Genomic DNA, 17,524 nt, shown 5'->3' with positions numbered 1-17,524 from the left:
AAACCAGTTAGCTATCCTCCTTGTTGTGTCTCCAGAAATGCGTTGCACAAGACTGTTTTCTGAAAAAAGGATGGCCTTTATACTGGAGAGGACGTTCCCTTTAATTAGCGCCCCCCGGGGCCCGCGCTGGTTGTGTTGCGTTCCTTTTTCCAAACGCTCCGGCCGCCCGCCGCACAATGGGGCGGTCCGACTGAAGTTTGCAATCGGGGCGGCCAAAGGGCGTTGCACGAGGATGTGACGTCATTTTCTGCGCGCGCATCCGGGCGGGCGCTAAACTTTGCGCCGGCGCTAACGGGCAACTTAATTTGGGGCGGGGCGCAAACTGCGCTGCGCCCGGGCGCTACACGCATAGCGCCCGGAAATCACTTCTCTTAAGGCGCTAACTGCTGGCGCAAGCAACTGAAAATCTAGCCCAAGCACTTTTAATCAGTCCACCACCTGTGAGTTACCTGATTTTAAATAACTGAAAATGACTTTAAAAACTATACAGAACCATACAGAACTATACAGTTTCATTGGTGTACAGTAGTCAGTTTCTTAGTAAATGACATTTTTTTAATATTTAAAAGAATTGAAAGGTGCCTATTAGTGTCCTCGTGCTTAAAAAAAGGCTTAATTTTAAGAGCCTCTTCGAAGGGCCACAAACAGGCACAATTAGCGGAAACTCGCCTTACTGACTCATTCGATCTGAGGCCAGTTTTGTGGGCGGGGCCAGCTTCTAACGCGATGTTTCTTAAACCAGCGCAAAAGATCGCGGAAACGGCACGTAACTTGTGCTTGAAATTCCTCGATCTTCTGCGCTGGTTTGGCCGATCTGGGGCGAAACTCTACCCCATAATCCAAGCTGACACTTCAGTGCAGTACTGAGCGAGTTTGCATTGACGGAGATTTTGTATGTTGGAGAAGTCATTAAACCAAGGCCCCCATTTGTTTGTAAAATGAAATCCCATGAAATTATTCGAAGAAGAGCAGGGGATTTCTACCGGTGTAATGGCCAACATTCACCCTTCAAGCAACACCACCGAAAACTGATTCACTGGTTAATTAATCTTGTTGTTTGTCGGACCTCGCTGTGCGTAAAGTGACAACACTTCAAAATTAATTCTTTTGCTTTGGGACATTCTCAGGACATGAAAGGCACTATATCAATTTTTGTTTTATTTATTCATTTATGGGATGTGGGTGTCGCTGACAAGGCCAGCATTTATTGCCCATCCCTAATTGCGCTCGAGAAGGTGGTGGTGAGCCGCCTTCTTGAACCGCTGCAGTCCGTGTGATGAAGGTACTCCCACAGTGCTGTTAGGGAGGGAGTTCCAGGATTTTGAGCCAGCGATGATCAAGGAACGGCGATAAACTTTCAAGTCAGGATGGTGTGTGACTTGGAGGGGAACTTGGAGGTGGTAGTGTTCCCATGCGCCTGCTGCCTTTGTCCTTCTAGGTGATAGAGGTCGCGGATTTGGGAGGTGCTGCCGAAGATAAATGCAAGTTCTTTTGCTCTGTAGCAGAGACAGTGGCCACTCTTTAAAGTGCTTGGATGGGTGATGGTGACTCTTTGTTGGCTTTGCTTACGCCTCCATTGCTGACCTTGTTGAGGTCCAGACCTGTCTCGGAAGTTTTGACTCTGTCAGTGCAGTGTAGCCAAGGCTCCTTCCACAGACAGACTAATCAATGCAGAATTTCACACCCATACCAGAATTTCTACTGTCATTCTCCCCACCCCTTGTTATACTTCCTCAAATAGTTTTTCCTGCTGTAATTAGTTTGGAGCCAGTGCTTGATGTACCAATCCCATTATCTGATCTGAATCCAAATAGTGTCAGGATACCAAGGATAGGATTCTCCTCTTCACTGGAGTATGACGGTGAGGTGGGCCGTGGAGGGACCCTGTACCCTGAGACCGCTGAATCCCAACCCATTTTTTTGCAAGGCATTCTCCAAGGAGGGATCACCACCACGAGAGAACCTACAAATCATCAGCAACCTGAAGATGCAGTAGTGCTGCAGCACCAGAAGATGTGCCAAGGGACCTGAAGAGACAGAAGAACCAAAGGTGAAGAAACCTACCCGTCTTGTAGGCCTCAGCAGATTGAGGCCTACAAAGGTAAGTGCTGGGGCTGAACAGGAAGTAGAGGAGGCCTCTCCTAGGCCCCCCTCCCTCCATTTAGAGAAATCGGGACCTTTTTCACAGCTACCCCGAGCCTACTAACACCTTTCACCATGCAGTCCCGGGGAGCGGCAGTAACAGGGATGGCCGCAGGAAAATCCACTGGGAACTCAAGGCCCAGGACCTGGCTCTCATTTACATGCAGCTGGTGGGAGAAGAGCATCCAGTGAGGGTCCTGGCGGAAGCAAGGGGTCGGAGCGGGAGCACAGCAAAAGACTTTACCACCAATGTTGCCCCTTTTCTGCTGCTCTCCTGGCCCATTAGGGAGGAGAAAGCAGAGGAAACCCCAATCTCAAGCCTCTAATCCCCATTATGTGCATATTGTGCACTGAATAGTGTTGAAACATGAAATGCACAGGGACTCTAACACCACGATTGGCAGCTCCTTAACCAACTGTTCTTTGCAATTTGGTAGATTAACAAGCAAGGTGTAAAATGCATGAGGATTACTGAGCTATAAATCAGTGAAGATTAGTGTCACATTCAGATGCAGAACACCATTGACTGGTTTGGGGGTTTCTGAAACAATCCAACAGCTTCGTGGTCACTTTTACTGATACCAGCTTTTCATTGCCAGATTTTTTTTTAATTGAGTTCAAATTCTCGAACTGCCACTGTGGGATTTTAACTCACTTTCACTGGATTATTAAACCAGGCCTCTGGATTACTAGTCCAGTAACATAACCACTGCGCTACCGTTCTCTTGGCAGGACTGGCTTTGGTACATCGGGTATTGGTTACTACTATTGAAGATCTAGTTGCCACGTGTCACCGAACTATCTCACTTTGCTCGGTGAGACAGCTACGTGTTAAGCCACAACTATTACTGCAAGCGCCTGAGCAGTACATTTGGCATAGAGGCGAAACACAGCAAATTGCTTTTAAACATTTTTTTTCTAAACAGCCACCAGTTAACTGATGTTTTTATACAGTATCTTTTTTTAAATATATTTATTGCACTGAGATTGGGATGTTTCCAAATCCTGAGCAGGTTTGCTGCAGGAACAACATCCTCATGCCACAGAATTTGGTCCGTTTTTAGTGCAGAAAGGGGCCTTGAGCTGACGCAGAATTTTAGGGACCTTGACTGTTTGCTTGGGAGCGCCTCTCTCCGAGAGCCCAGAATCCGACACACACAAGCCTGCCTAATGAAGGGTGACACCAGCGGTGTTGGAGGGAGTAGCACATCTTTGTCTTGCTGTCGCCGCTCCACGGCAAAGTCCTTTGTCCTTTCCCTTCGACTTCTCAAGGATGTTAGGGTTCAAGTCATTTCACATCCAGTCAAGTCAAGAGAGACAGGTCAGCATGTCCTCCAGGGTAGCAGTGGATACAGTGGCTTGAATCTATAAGTTTCTTTATGCTTAACCTTACAACTAGCACACTCATGCTCTGCCAGGGATCTGTCCGTCCGGCCAGAGGCAGAAACCCCTGGAGTCAACCACAACTTTGGAAGGTAATTGGGAGTTGGAGTCCAATTGTGCCATTCAAGAGGTGGTAAAGAGCGAGTCTGCCCTTTTGAAATACCACTCGATCAGGCTGCCTGGATGTTTGAAACCATCGATTCAAGGGTCCCACGGAATTAAATGGGGCAGCTCCCAATACCTTTACTTTATGGTGGAGCCCTTTGCTCTGGATTTCTTGAAAGTCACATTATTCAACTTTTGTGGGATTTGTTTTTGCACTTCTCCCCTTTGGGCAGCTTACAAGGATGTCTGCCCAGATTTGCACAAGGGGTCCATTCATAAATTAACCTTATCGGTGGGTAGGTGGGACAGTACAACTTTCTAGTCAAGTGTTTGGAGGAACGGGTCTCTGCTGACATGAGTCTGATGGTAACGTACCTGAGGGCTGGTCTGCAGTCAGTTTGGTCACAGAGACCTGTAAGGCAGAGAGCTTGGCTTTCATGTTGCGGATCCCATCAGTAAAACGGTTTTCCTGTCCTTTTAGGAATTGTTGCATTTGTCGGATGGCAATTAGGACCTTCTGTCTGTTCAGGCAACCCTACACAATGAAAATAGGAGTGAATTGGAGGTTAGTTCTGACATTAACCGATTTCTCTGCAGCCTTTGACACGGTTGACCACATCACCCTCCTCCAATGTCTTTCCTCCTTGGTTCCACTGTTACCTATCGAATCGTAGCCAGAGCATCTCCAGAAATAGCTTCTCTTCCCTTCCCTAAAATATTACCTCTAGAGTCCTCCAAGGATCTATCCTTAGCCCCCTCCTCTTCCTCACCTATATGGTGGCCCAGGTGACATCATTCAAAGACATAGAGGTCGATTTTCATTGACCCGTGGAGTCAGGATTGGAGGCGTGCGGGGGGTTAAAGTCCCGAATTCGGGGGTCCCGACACCATCTCGCCCCCAACCCGCCTCCATGTAAGTTTCAAAGGAGGCGGATACCCGCCCCGCACTGGGACCCGCCTACCCGAGGCGGGAAGGGATTAGTGCCAATTAACAGGTAGTTAACAGGCAGTTTTTAGCCTAATCCCTATTTTAAAGCTTGAACTGTGGGATTCCCGATGGCTCCAAACCACGCCAAGTTAGAGGAGTCGGGCCGTCGGGTTGAAGGACTTGGAGGGGTCGAGATAGAAACATAGAACCATAGAAAATAGGAGCAGGAGTAGGCCATTCGGCCCCTCGAGCCTGCTCCGCCATTCAATGAGATCATGGCTGATCATCCAAATTCAGTACCCTGTCCCTGCCTTCTCCCCATATCCCTTGATCCCTTTAGTCTTAAGAAATATATCCAACTCCTTCTTGAATATATTTAATGAACTGGCCTCCACCGCCCTCTGTGGCAGAGAATTCCACAGGTTTACCACTCTCTGGGTGAAGAAATTCCTCCTCATCTCTGTCCTAAATGGCTTACCCCTTATCCTTAGACTATGACCCCTGGTTCTGTACTCCCTGGCCATCGGGAACATCCTTCCTGCATCTAGTCTGTCCAGGCCTGATAGAATTTTATATGTTTCGATGAGATCCCCTCTCAATCTTCTAAACTCCAGTGAGTATAAGCCCAATCGACACAATCTCTCCTCATACGTCATTCCTGCCATCCCAGGTATCAGCCTGGTGAATCTTCGCTGCACTCCTTCCATGGCAAGAACATCCTTCCTCAGATAAGGCGACCAAAACTGCACACAATACTCAAGGTGCGGTCTCACCAAGGCCCTGTACAACTGCAGCAAGACATCCTTGTTCCTGTACTCGAACCCTCTTGCTACGAAGGCCAACATACCATTTGCCTTCTTAACCGCCTGCTGCACCTGCATACATACCTTCAGCGACTGGTGCACAAGAACACCCAGGTCTCTTTGCACTTCCCCTTCTCACAATCTATTGCCATTCAAATAATAATCTGCCTTCCTGTTTTTGCCACCGAAGTGGATAACCTCACATTTATCTACATTATAGTGCATTTGCCATGTTTCTGCCCAATCACCCAACCTGTCCAAACCATACTGGAGTTTCACGACATCCTCCTCACAGCATACCTTCCCTCCCAGCTTTGTGTCATCTGCAAATTTGGAGATACTACATCCAATTCCCTCGTCCAGATCATTAATATATTTTGGGCCAGTAATTCCTGTCCCAACGTGTGAGTACGGTCGGGGTACTCATGCGTCTGGCCGGAGGAAATGCCGGTTTTCAGCATGCACAGCGTATGCGGGGAAAACCGGCATTTCCTGCCCTCTGAACGAAGGGGTTCAGAGGCAGAACGCGCGCGACTGCACAGGCAGCGCGTGCGCAGTAAAATTCCTTTTTATTTTCAGTGTTGCGCGCGTGTAAAGGCCTCCGGTCTATACGCATGGAAAAACAAGGCGTAAGTATTTCGTTTTTCAGGTAAGTGGGTTTTTAGTACAATGTAGAAATTTTTTTTCCACAGGTTTGTTATTTTTCAAGAATTTACAGGATGGTAAGTTTAGTTTTAGACCCTATTTTTTAAAAATTTATTTTTTTCAAAAAATTGATTAATTGTTTAAAACATTTTTTCAAACTTATTTATAGTTATTATAATCAGTGGGATGTTTTTTAAATTTTTATTTAAAGTTAAAGTAGTGTTTTGGCAGCCCATACTTTTCATGAGTTTGACAGCTCTTACTGTCAAACTCATGAATGAGTTTCCCCTCCCCTGATTGGCTGCACAGTGCTCACCTGATCCCAGCCGGCACATCGCACTAACTACGCCGCTGGATCTGGTTAGCACATCGCGCCGACAGCTGAACCGGGCCTGTGAAAGGAAATGCAAGCAGGCCCGGGCTTCAGATGTCGGCGTGCAGGGTGAGTGCAGATCGGGGGCTTGCACACGCGGCAAGCCCCCGATCTAATTTCAGGGCCATTGTGAACAGCTGGGGTCCTAGATGTCGGTGTTCAGGTGAGTGATGGGTGCATGAGTGCAAAGGTAAGTGTGTTTGGTGTGTCTAAAGTGTGTAAAGAAGTTTAAATTACCTGTACTTATCTTTACAGCCTTCCTTCCTCTAGGTTTCGGGAGTCCATCATCTAACCGGCACAGAAAGAAGAATGGCTGCGATCTGTCAAAAGTGACAGCCTGCAGCTTTCTGTGCCGGTGAGATTTCTAACTGAGTCTGTGTAGAAGGACTCAGGTTAGAAATAAGACTGTCAGTGCTTGACAGCTTGAAACAGCTGTGAAACGCTGATATTTCATCTGTCAAAAGCTCTTGACAGATGAAATTTCAGTCTGTGATGTCACCTGTTGCCGGGTGGTCCTTAATTGGCCTGCTGAGCCTGCTGATCAATCAAGTTAAAATCGCGTGGATTGGCCCGAAAGTTGTAGTCCCGCCTCCTTCTCGACTTCTGAATGAAAATCACCCCCATAGGATCAACTTCCACATGTAAGCTGATGACACCCAATTCTTCTTCTCCACCACCTCTCTTGACTAATGTTCCCTTTAATTTTTTTGGGGTGCGCGGGCCCTTTAAGGGGCTGCGCAGCCCATTCATAATACCACACATGCACGGTTTTTCCCATTTAAAAGCCGGTGAGCCGGCTGCGCGGGAGCTCCAGAGCGTTGCAGGGCCGCGCAGTTTAACGGGAACATTGCTCTTGACCCCTCCACTGCCTCTCTGTTGTCAGACTGCTTGTCCAATACCCAGTCTTAGATAAGCCTTAATTTCCTCCAGTTAAACATTGGGAACAAAGCCATCATCTTAGGCCCCCAACCAGAACTTCTGTACCCTTGTCACAAATTCCAACCCCCTCCCAGGCCACTGACTCAGGTTGAACTGGACTATTCGCAACATCAGATTCCCGAGCTCAGCTTCTGACCCCATATCCTCTCCATTGCAAAGACCGCCGCTGACCTCCATCTCCACCTCCATCATATACTTGCCTCCTACCCTAACTCAGCCCACCTGTCACTGAAACCCTATTCCATATCTTTGCCACCTCCAGCCTTAGTTGCTCCAATACACTGCTGGCCGGCCTCCCTCAAATCCTGCACTCTTTGTAAACTTCAGCTGCCCATGTCCTATCCTGTATCAAGTCCCGCTCACCCATCACTCTTGTCCTTGTCTACCTACATTGGCTCCCAGTCCTCCAATTTAAAAGCAAAATATGCGGATGCTGGAAATCTGAAATAAAAACAGAAGATGCTGGAGACACTCAGCAGGTCAGGCAGCATCTGTGGAGAGAGAGACCGAGTTAACGTTTCAGGTCGATGACCCTTCGTCAGAACTGCCTGACCTGCATCTGCAAATTTTGTTCCAGCCTTTTCTGTTTTTACCTCCAATTTAATATTCTCATCCTTGTGTTTAAATCCATTTATGACTTTCTTCTCCCTCTCTATGTATCCTCCTCCAGCCCTACAGCCTCTTCCCTACCCGAACTCTCCGTTACTCTGACTCTGGCATTTTATTCATCCCCTTCCCATTTGCCCCACCATTGGAAGCTATGCCTTTACCTGCCTGGGCTCCATGCGCTGAAAACCCACCTCTTTGACCAAGCTTTTGGTCACCCCCCCATCCTAATATCTCTTTCTCTGGCGGGACCCATTTTTGTCTGATTAGACCTTTGTGCAGCACCTTGGGATGTTTATCTACATTAAAAGCACTATGTAAATGCAAGCACACACATTAAGAAGAGTACTATTTAATTTAACAATTTAATCGAAAAAAATAAAATAGTCATCAGAATTTTGCCTGTTGTTTTGGTAAAGATACTTATTTTATTATCCTCATGAAGACGGTCCTTCCCTGGCAGAGCTGCCATTGACGGGGAGTATCCTGTGCTCCTCTGTAGGAAACATCAGAAGCCACAACTTCAGACTAACTTGGGAGCCGCCAGATCCCAAAGATGCATCTATAAACTGTACCAGGCCCATATGGCTGTGGGCAGCTCTCAGGCTGGTTTAACGTTGCATCTCTTCCCCCAGGGTTTTCTTTGTCAGTGAGGTTACCACCCAGCCTAACAAGGAGCGATCTTCAACCTGAGGTCTCCAGGCGTGTAATAAAAGTGAGAGAAATTTCTGCTGAAACGTAGAAAGGCCATTTGACCCATCGCGCCCATTCCTTCCACAGCCCACTTACAATCTGCCCAATCATGGACTGCACCACAGCAGGTTAACCTTCTGTGGAATTAATTCGGCACAATTACTCCCAGATTCATAAAAGTGATCAGGTGAAACTCCAGAATGTTTATCTATCCTCAAATATCAACTCCTCAATCCTGACCTGCTGCCTTCTCAATCAACAATACTCCCCGGTTCCCCAACCCCAGCTCCAACAGCAGAAGATCTACACGTATCTCATGGAGAATTTGCTCATCTCAGTTCATCACCAGACGTTTTTCCAATTCTTTTTTGGAGGACTGATTAACACAGCAGCCTCTGTGTTTTCTGGGAGTCTTTCTGTGGGGCAGAAAGAAAACCACCTGAAGGGGAAAAAATGACCATTGCCTCTGTCTCACATGTATTTGCACAGGCTGTTTTTAATGCCATTCCATATCAACAGCAAGAATAGATGGCAGGAAGGATGCGGTTGACAGGACAGTGGGTTGTCTGTACAGGGCAGGATGTGGCATCAGATGCTGACAAAATCCAGCAGCAAGTTTGCCAGCAGTTTACACTGGCACATGGCTGCTATGGGACTAGGGGCTGGCGCTGATTAGTGCCAACTTAGAATATGTAATTCAGGCAATTTATACTGGTAAACCCAGGGTAGATTTCAGTAAGACGGACTCAACTCCATTTACCATTATTAACATACTGTAAATTGCTCTGAGAATACAGTTAAACTCCAGTCTCAGTACCGTAGCCACTACAACAACAACTTGTATTTATATAGCGCCTTTAAAGTAGTAAAACATCCCAAGGCGCTTCACAGAAGCGTTATAAAACAACATCTGACTAAAGCACCAGAGTTTCCCAGGTTGTTTATCTTTATGGTCTTTTTAGCTTTCAGGATTCCTGAATTAATGTCAATTCATAGAATCATAGAATAGTACAGCACAGAAGGAGGCCATTCTGCCCATCGAGTCTGCGCCAAGCAGATTTGCTGACAAGTCAGTGCTGTGGGCTGATGGGTTGAAACGCTCTGAAACTAATTTTATAAGACACCTGGCAGCTATTAGAGAGAAGAGTTTTGACCCGTTTGCCTGGGCTGGATTGAAATCCATTCTGATCTAACACACTCCCTATACGGTTCCTTTTAAGTGGTGAAGGAATATGGTGGAGGACTTGCAAATGAAAAATTGGCAATTGAAAATAAAAAATTAAGCAAATTGTTAATGTTTACATTCAGGAACAGAAAAGCAGTGATTAATTGGGTTCCTTTAGTTTGACGTCAGCTGAAGTGATGATGTTGAGAGCTCGCTGATAGGGGTGTAAGGTCAGGGGTTGATCAAGTGCATTTGAAAGGAGACAGGCGACAAAACAGCATCCCTATAAGAATGGACAGTAATGGAATGATACAAAAATACAAAATGATTGCGTGCGACCAGCAGGTGGAAACGGTGGGACCTTGAGGAATGGGGAATATGAGGAGCAACAGAGGGAGCAGGAGAAGGGGACAAAAGAGAACAGAAAGGTTACCACACAAGGGGTGGACATTCTGAGACTGGTCAGAAGGTGGAAAAATGGGTGTCCTCAACGCATATGGTCTTCAGTCATATGGACTAGGAAGCACCCAGGTTCAGTACCTGGTCTGTGCTGAGTTAACGGATTTCAGCCAGGTTGGTCTCAGTACCACCAGACTGAGGAGAGGAAATACAGCCAGGTTTCCCCCACTTCAATGCTTTCCACTTGTCCCGGCTAGGAAGTGCGCATGTGTGTATATTGCTCGAAGACAGGATCGAGCTTGCGTGTGTTGTCCCGCACAGTAAAATAGCCTGATGCTACATACTGCCCAGGCTTGTACTCGGGCGACTTAAAGGACAATAGTCGATAAGGTATTCCCTCATGAGCTAACATCTTCAGTAGAGGAGGGGAGAAATTGGGGGTGGAATATGGAAAGCAGAGAGAAGAAAAGTAAAAAGAAGCATAAAATTACAAAGCGATATTAACCGATTAAGTGAATGGGCAAAACTGTGGTAAATGGATTTCAATATAGGCAAGTGTAAGGTCCTTTGGACCTAAAAAGTATAGATTAGAGTACTTTCTAAATGGTGAAAGGCTAGAAGCAGTGGCGGTTAAAGAGACTTGGGGGTCCATGTATGTAGATCATCAACAGGTCATGGACAGGTACAAAAAATAATCAAAAAGGCTAATGGAATGCTGGTCTTTATATCTAGAGGGCTGGAAAACAAGGGGTTAGAAGTCATGCCACAGCTATACAAAGCCCTGGAGCACTATGTTCAGTTCTGGGTACCACACTTTAGGAAGGATATATTGGCCTTGGTGGAAGTGCAGTGTAGATTTACCAGAATGATACCTGGACTCCAAGGGCTTATGTTACGAGGAGAGATTACACAAATTAGGGTTGTATTTGTTGTGTCCGTGTGTTAATGGAGACACGGAATGCAGGAGTTGGTTTAACAGGTGTTTACAGAACAAAGTCTGGAGGTGAACTAAAAGATACAAGACACTATACAGGCTTATATAGCCCGAGTGGCCACTACTGGCATTACAGTACACAGGGGCTCTTAAAGGCACATACACCACAATTCCTCCCCTTTTAGACAACCAGTACATAATATTTTAAGTAATTGTTATTAACATGTGTACAAGAACAATAATCTACACATTTGCTGCAGTTAATCAATTATAAGTCAGTCTCTCTGGAGGCTTCCTGACTCGGTCCGGATAACGCCTCAGTGGTGTAGTAGTTTTCGGTGGTGTAGTAGGTTCTTTTGGCAAGGTCGATTCGGCTTGAATGCCAGTGTCGGGTTCATCTGGTTCCAGTATTACCGGATCAGAGGTAGATACTATGGGTATCTCTGCTTCATCATTAGGCGTATAGAGTGGTGGTGTAGGTTGTCCCTTTTTGGATGACTCTATGATCTGGTCAGCATGGCGCCTTATTATGCTTTCTCCAATGTCCACGGTATACATCAACGGTCCTAGTCATGTGCAAATAGTTCCAGGCTGCCATTTCTCGGTACGGTAGTCCCGGGCCAAAACTTGTTGACCTATCTGGATGGTTCTAGTTGGCCTTTCATTCATGCCTTGAAATTGCTGGTTCTCTACGTCTCTTCTGATGTTTGGCTTGATCAAATCCAGCCGGCATCTTAGTCTTCTATTGAAAAACATCATGGCGGGAGTTTGGTTTGTAACCACATGTGTTGCATTCCTGTATGCAAACAAGAAGTTATCTACCTTATGCTGTAGATTTATGTCTTCATTACCCATGGCCTTTATGGCCTTCTTGAAGGTCTGGACATACCTTTCAGCCAATCCATTGGTGGTGGGATGGTATGGGGCGGACGTGTAGTGCTTAACCCCATTGTTTTTTAAGAACTTCCTGAATTCTTCGGACACAAATTTTGGTCCATTATCAGAACAGATCTGTTCAGGCAGCCCATTCCTGGCAAATATGGTCCTTAATACTGTGATGGTTTTTTCCGTGGTGGTGGAGGACATCTTTATTACCGCCGGCCACTTGGAGTGTGCATCAACCGCGATTAAGAACATCGAGTCCATAAATGGACCAGCAAAGTCGATGTGTACCCTTTGCCATGGAGATGAGGGCCACTCCCATGGATGTAGAGGGGCTTGTGGTGGGGCGTTTTGGGCCTTCTGGCATTCTAGACAGCCCTTGGTCATTTCTTCGATGTCTCCATCGATACCTGGCCACCACACAAACGCTTTGGCTAGGTTCTTCATTTTCACTCCACCCAGATGCCCCTCGTGAAGCTCCTTTAGAACTTTATCCTGGAGTTTGGGTGGAATCACCACTCTGGATCCACACATCAAGGTTCCTCGGCTCACTGACAGCTGTTCTCTTCTTTGCGAGAATGCTGGCAACAGTGGTTCGCCATGTGCTGGCCATCCCTTCACAGTTAAATCGTAGACTCGTGAGAGAGTCGGGTCATTTCTCGTTTCCTTTTCAATGGTAGAATTTGTTACTGGTAGACATTCCACTATGGTTGAGTGGAACATTTCCACTGGGTCCACTGTAGGTGCCTCTTCTATCGTTGGCAACGGTAGACGCGATAAACCGTCAGCATTTCCATGCTGTTTTGATCCTTTGTATTCTATGTCATATTGGTGTGCTCCTAGGAAAAGGGACCACCTCTGTAGCCTTTGCGCTGTCATAATGGGAACGCCCTTTTTAGGGTTGAATATGGAGACGAGGGGTTGATGGTCAGTCAACAAGGTAAATTTTTGTCCGTGTAGGTAATGGTTGAATTTCTTCACTCCCCACACCAGGCTGAGTGCTTCCCTGTCAATCTGGGCATAGTTACGCTCAGCTGAGTTCAATGAGCGTGATGCAAAAGCTATCGGCCGCTCCGAGCCATTAGGGAATCTATGCGATAATACTGCTCCTACGCCGTAAGGGGATGCATCGCACGCCAGTCTGATTGGCAGTGATGGGTGGTAATGAGCCAAAACTTCCTTGGACGTGATCAAGCCTTTATATTTATGGAAGGCACGTTTACAGTCTTCGCTCCATTTCCAAATTACTCCTGTTTGTAGCAGTTCGTTAAGAGGGTGCAGAACAGTTGACAAGTTCGGTAAAAATTTATGATAGTAATTTATCAATCCCAGGAACGACCTTAGTTGTGAGACATTTTCAGGTGCTGGGGCTTTTATGACCGCTTCAATTTTTCAGGTGACTTATGCAACCCTTCTTCGTTAATTATGTGGCCACAATATGATATTTGTTTCTGGAAAAATTTGCACTTGGGGCGATTTGCTCGTAGGCCCCGTTCTCTCAGCCTAGTGAGCACCTGCTCCAAATTGGCAAGGTGCTCGTTGTCGTTTTCTCCTGTTACAAGGATGTCGTCTAGGTCGCATTGAGTCCCCGGAATCCCTTGCAGGACTTGCTCCATAGCTCTTTGCCAGATAGCTGGAGCTGATGCTACTCCGAAAACCAGTCGATTGTACTGGTACAGGCCTTTGTGTGTGTTTATCGTGAGATACTTTTTAGAGGCCTCCTCAACCTCCATCTGTAGATATGCCTGTGCCAAGTCAATTTTGGTGAAACATTTCCCTCCGGATAGTGAGGCGAAAATATCTTCTATCCTCGGAAGAGGATACTGTACCGTGTGAATGACCGGGTTTACAGTCACTTGAAGTCCCCACAGATGCGAATTTTTCTCTGTTCTTCAGGTTTATCATTATTCAACGTTTTCTTCATGACCGGGACGATGGGTGTTGCCCACTCGCTCCAATCTATCTTGGATAACACGCCTGCCTTTTCCAAATTCTCCAGCTCTGCCTCGACTGCTGGACGAATTGCGTATGGCACCGGCCTTGCCTTAAAAAACTTGGGAATTGCCGCATCTTCCACTTTTATTGAGGCGGTGACGCCTTTCAAGGTCCATAGTTCCTGTTGAAACACTTCTTTGGCGTTGGCCAAGATGTCTTTTAATCGTTCAGGTTTGAAGTCGTCATCATTTTTTTTTTTCACTGGTCACCATCAGTGCCTGAATGGAGTGCCAGTCTAAACGTATCTTCCTGATCTATTCACGTCCCAACAGCGGTGGACCACCATCTTGCAGAACGTATAAATACAACTCCTGTATTTCCTTGCTGTTGTATACAACAGGCACCCTTATTTTCCCTCTGGGGTATACTTTCTGCCCCGTATATGTTTTCAAGATAATGGATGTGTCTTTCAAAGGCATATGCGGAAATAGCCGCTCGTAATCCCGTCGACTTATGACGGTCAGAGCTGATCCTGTATCTAGCTCCATTTTAACTGGGGACCCCGCTATCATGAGGGTAACCCAAATGGTCTGGTAATCTTCTTTGGCAATTACATTATGTAATTTGAGAGAGCTTAGTCTCTTGTTTCCGGAGTCGCTATCGCTCTTCTGGTCTTCGGAGCTACTGTCCGTCATCATTTGTACCTTTCTGTACTTTTCCTTATTGATTTTTTTTCTGTCAGTGGATTTTTTGTTTCCAGATCGGCATACACGTGTAATGTGTCCCATCTTTCCGCATTGCCTGCATGCTTTGTCCTTGAACCAGCAGTCCCTCTGGTAATGGGTGGATCTGCCGCAGCGATAACATCTGTCGAAACCCTGTGTCATTTCATGGGTGCCGAAGTCCTGTGGCTTTTGCTGTATCTCTGCAGCTCCTCTTGCTGCTGCTTCGTATGATACAGCCACACTGAAAGCCTTGTCCAGTGTCAAATCTTTCTCAGAAAGTAGCCTTTTTTGTGTTCCTTCACTTAGGAGACCACAGACGAATTTGTCTCGTAGAGAATCTGCCAGTCCTGCCCTGAATTGGCAGTGTAGGGTATCAACAATCTCCTTAAAATTCTTGTCCATCGGTTTGGCTGGAGTGATTAAGTTTCATAACAGCCTGTATGTCCTTGCGCCCATTAGATTTAGAAGTACCGATGCCTTTTTATCATCCTTTATTTCATTCGCTGTGCAATATACCTCCACTCTTTCCACATATGTGGTCCAATCCTCTACATCACTATCGAAAGCAGTAAATATATTGCCAGTCTTAGGCATCCTGAAAAAAAATGACGCCTCCCGCGCTTTCCTTTCTTTCCTGCCGAAAAAAAAAGGCGCCTCCCGCGCTTTCCCACCGCTGCCGCTGCTGACAACGCTGTTCTCTGCGGTTTTTATTTATACAGATATTTTTAATAGTCGGAGACTTGTTCCCGCCGGACTCTCTGGGACTTTTCCCTCCCTCTGCTTGGTCCGAACCCCGACCTGCTTTGCAGCGCTGGCCGTCTCCTGAGTGCTTCCACCCTCCGTCTCTGTTTGCCTCCGCCTTCGCTGCTCGGCCCCGCTGCAGAGCCAGCCGATCGAGCCCCAGCCCGCCAACCAGGGAGGATTATTGCAGTACCTGCCACTAGCCCGGCTAGCTGGTGAAACCACAGTTTTCTTTCTTTTTTTTTGTTCGACCTTCGTCTGAGGAATCGATCTCCTTGAGGTGCTGCCGAATTGCAGGTAAGTCCGTTTCCAATTCGTCGCCACTGTTGTGTCCGTGTGTTAATGGAGACACGGAATGCAGGAGTTGGTTTAACAGGTGTTTACTGAACAAAGTCTGGAGGTGAACTAAAAGTTACAAGACACTATACAGGCTTATATAGCCCGAGTGGCCACTACCGGCATTACAGTACACAGGGGCTCTTAAAGGCACATACACCACAGTATTTCCTAGAAATTAGAAGATTAAACAACAATTTGATCATAGTTTTCAAGATATTAAGAGGAACTGATAGGGTAGATAGAGATAAACTATTTCCACTGGTTGGGGAATCTAGGACTAGGGGATAGAGCCTAAAAATTAGAACAAGATCTTTCAGGAGTGACGTTAGGAAACACTTCTACACACAAAGAATGGTAGCAGTCTGGAACTCTCCTCCACAAATGACAGTTGATGCTGGGTCAATTATTAATTTAAAATCTGAGATTGATAGATTTCTGATAACCAGGGTATTAAGGGATGTGGGGCAAAGGCGGGTATGAAGAGCTTGGTCACAGATCAGCCATGATCTTATTGAATGGAGGAACAGGTTCGAGGGGCTGAATGACCTACTCCTGTTCCTATGTTCCTAGAAGAGAAAGAGAGAACAGGAAGAAACCTGCTGATAAAAAAGTGTTCAGGCGATCTGAGTCAGGAAGAACCTGTCAAAGGAACAGAAAAAAAAGAATTAAAGCCGGCCTGTGGAAGATGAGGAAAGAATATTTCCAGCAAAAGTGCAAACTGAGGTGTCCTCAGCCACTGTCTTAAACATCCACTCCCTCTACCTCCAGCACACTGTGGCTGCAGTGTGCAACCATCTACAGGATGCACTGCAGAAAGTCGCCAAGGCTTCTTTGACAGCACCTCCCAAACCTGCGACCTCCACCAACTAGAAGGACATGGGCAGCAGGCGCATGGGAACACCACCACCTCCAGGAAAGACCGGCATTTATTGCCCATCCCTAGTTGCCTTTGAAAGGGTGGTGGTGAACCTTCTTCTTGAACCATTGCAGTCCGTGTGGTGAAAGTTCTCCCACAGTGCTGTTAGGTAGAGAGTTCCAGGAATTTGACCGAGTAATGATGAAGGAACAATGACATATGTCCAAGTCAGGATGGTGTGTGACTTGGAAGGGAACTTGAAGGTGTTGGTGTTCCCATGCGCCTGCTGCCCTTGTCCTTCTAGGCGGTAGAGGTCGTGTGTTTGGGAGGTGCTGTTGAAGAAGCCTTGGCGAGTTGCTGTAGTGCATCCTGTAGATGGTACACACTGCAACCATGGTACGCCATTAGTGGAAGGAGTGAATGTTTAAGGTGGTGGATGAGGTGCCAACCAAGCGGGCTGCTTTGTCCTCAATAGTGTCGAGCTTCTTGAGTGTTGTTGGAGCTGCACTCATCCAGGTAAGTGGAGAGTATTCCATCACACTCCTGATTTGTGCCTTGTAGATGGTGGAAAGGTTTTGGGGAGACAGGTGGTGAGTCACTCGCCGCAGAATATCCAACCTCTGACCTGCTCTTGTAGCCACAGTATTTATGTGTCTGGTCCAGTTAAATTTCTGGTCAATGGTGACCCCCAGGATGTTGATGGTGGGGGATTCGATGATGGTAAAGCTGTTGAAAGTCAAGGGGCGGTGGTTAGACTCTCGCTTATTGGAGACAGTCATTGCCTGGCACTTGTGTGGCGCGAATATTACTTGCCACTTATCAGCCCAAGCCTGAATGTTGTCCAGGTCTTGCTGCATGCGGGCACAGACTGTTTCAGTAACTGAGTAGTTGGAGCTGAACACTGTGCAATCATCAGCGAACATCCCCACTT

At 46.7% G+C, this 17,524-nt stretch overlaps 1 protein-coding gene across 1 annotated transcript in view; it reads right to left on the bottom strand.

The window, feature by feature from the left end:
- fbln7 (fibulin 7) overlaps positions 1 to 17,524 on the bottom strand; it is a 73,652-nt gene that overhangs the window by 52,998 nt on the left and 3,130 nt on the right. Inside the window, exon 2 of the mRNA XM_085997875.1 lies at positions 4,006 to 4,165. Coding sequence (XP_085854001.1) covers positions 4,006 to 4,165 — 160 coding nt within the window. The remainder of the gene's footprint in view (positions 1 to 4,005; positions 4,166 to 17,524) is intronic.

Source organism: Somniosus microcephalus, chromosome 9 (assembly GCF_052327205.1).
Source record: "Somniosus microcephalus isolate GS21.2 chromosome 9, FLI_Smic_1.0, whole genome shotgun sequence".
NCBI classification, from domain to species: Eukaryota; Metazoa; Chordata; class Chondrichthyes; order Squaliformes; family Somniosidae; genus Somniosus; species Somniosus microcephalus.
Note: the sequence above shows the minus strand (reverse complement) of the source record. Positions and strands in the feature narration are given on the sequence as shown.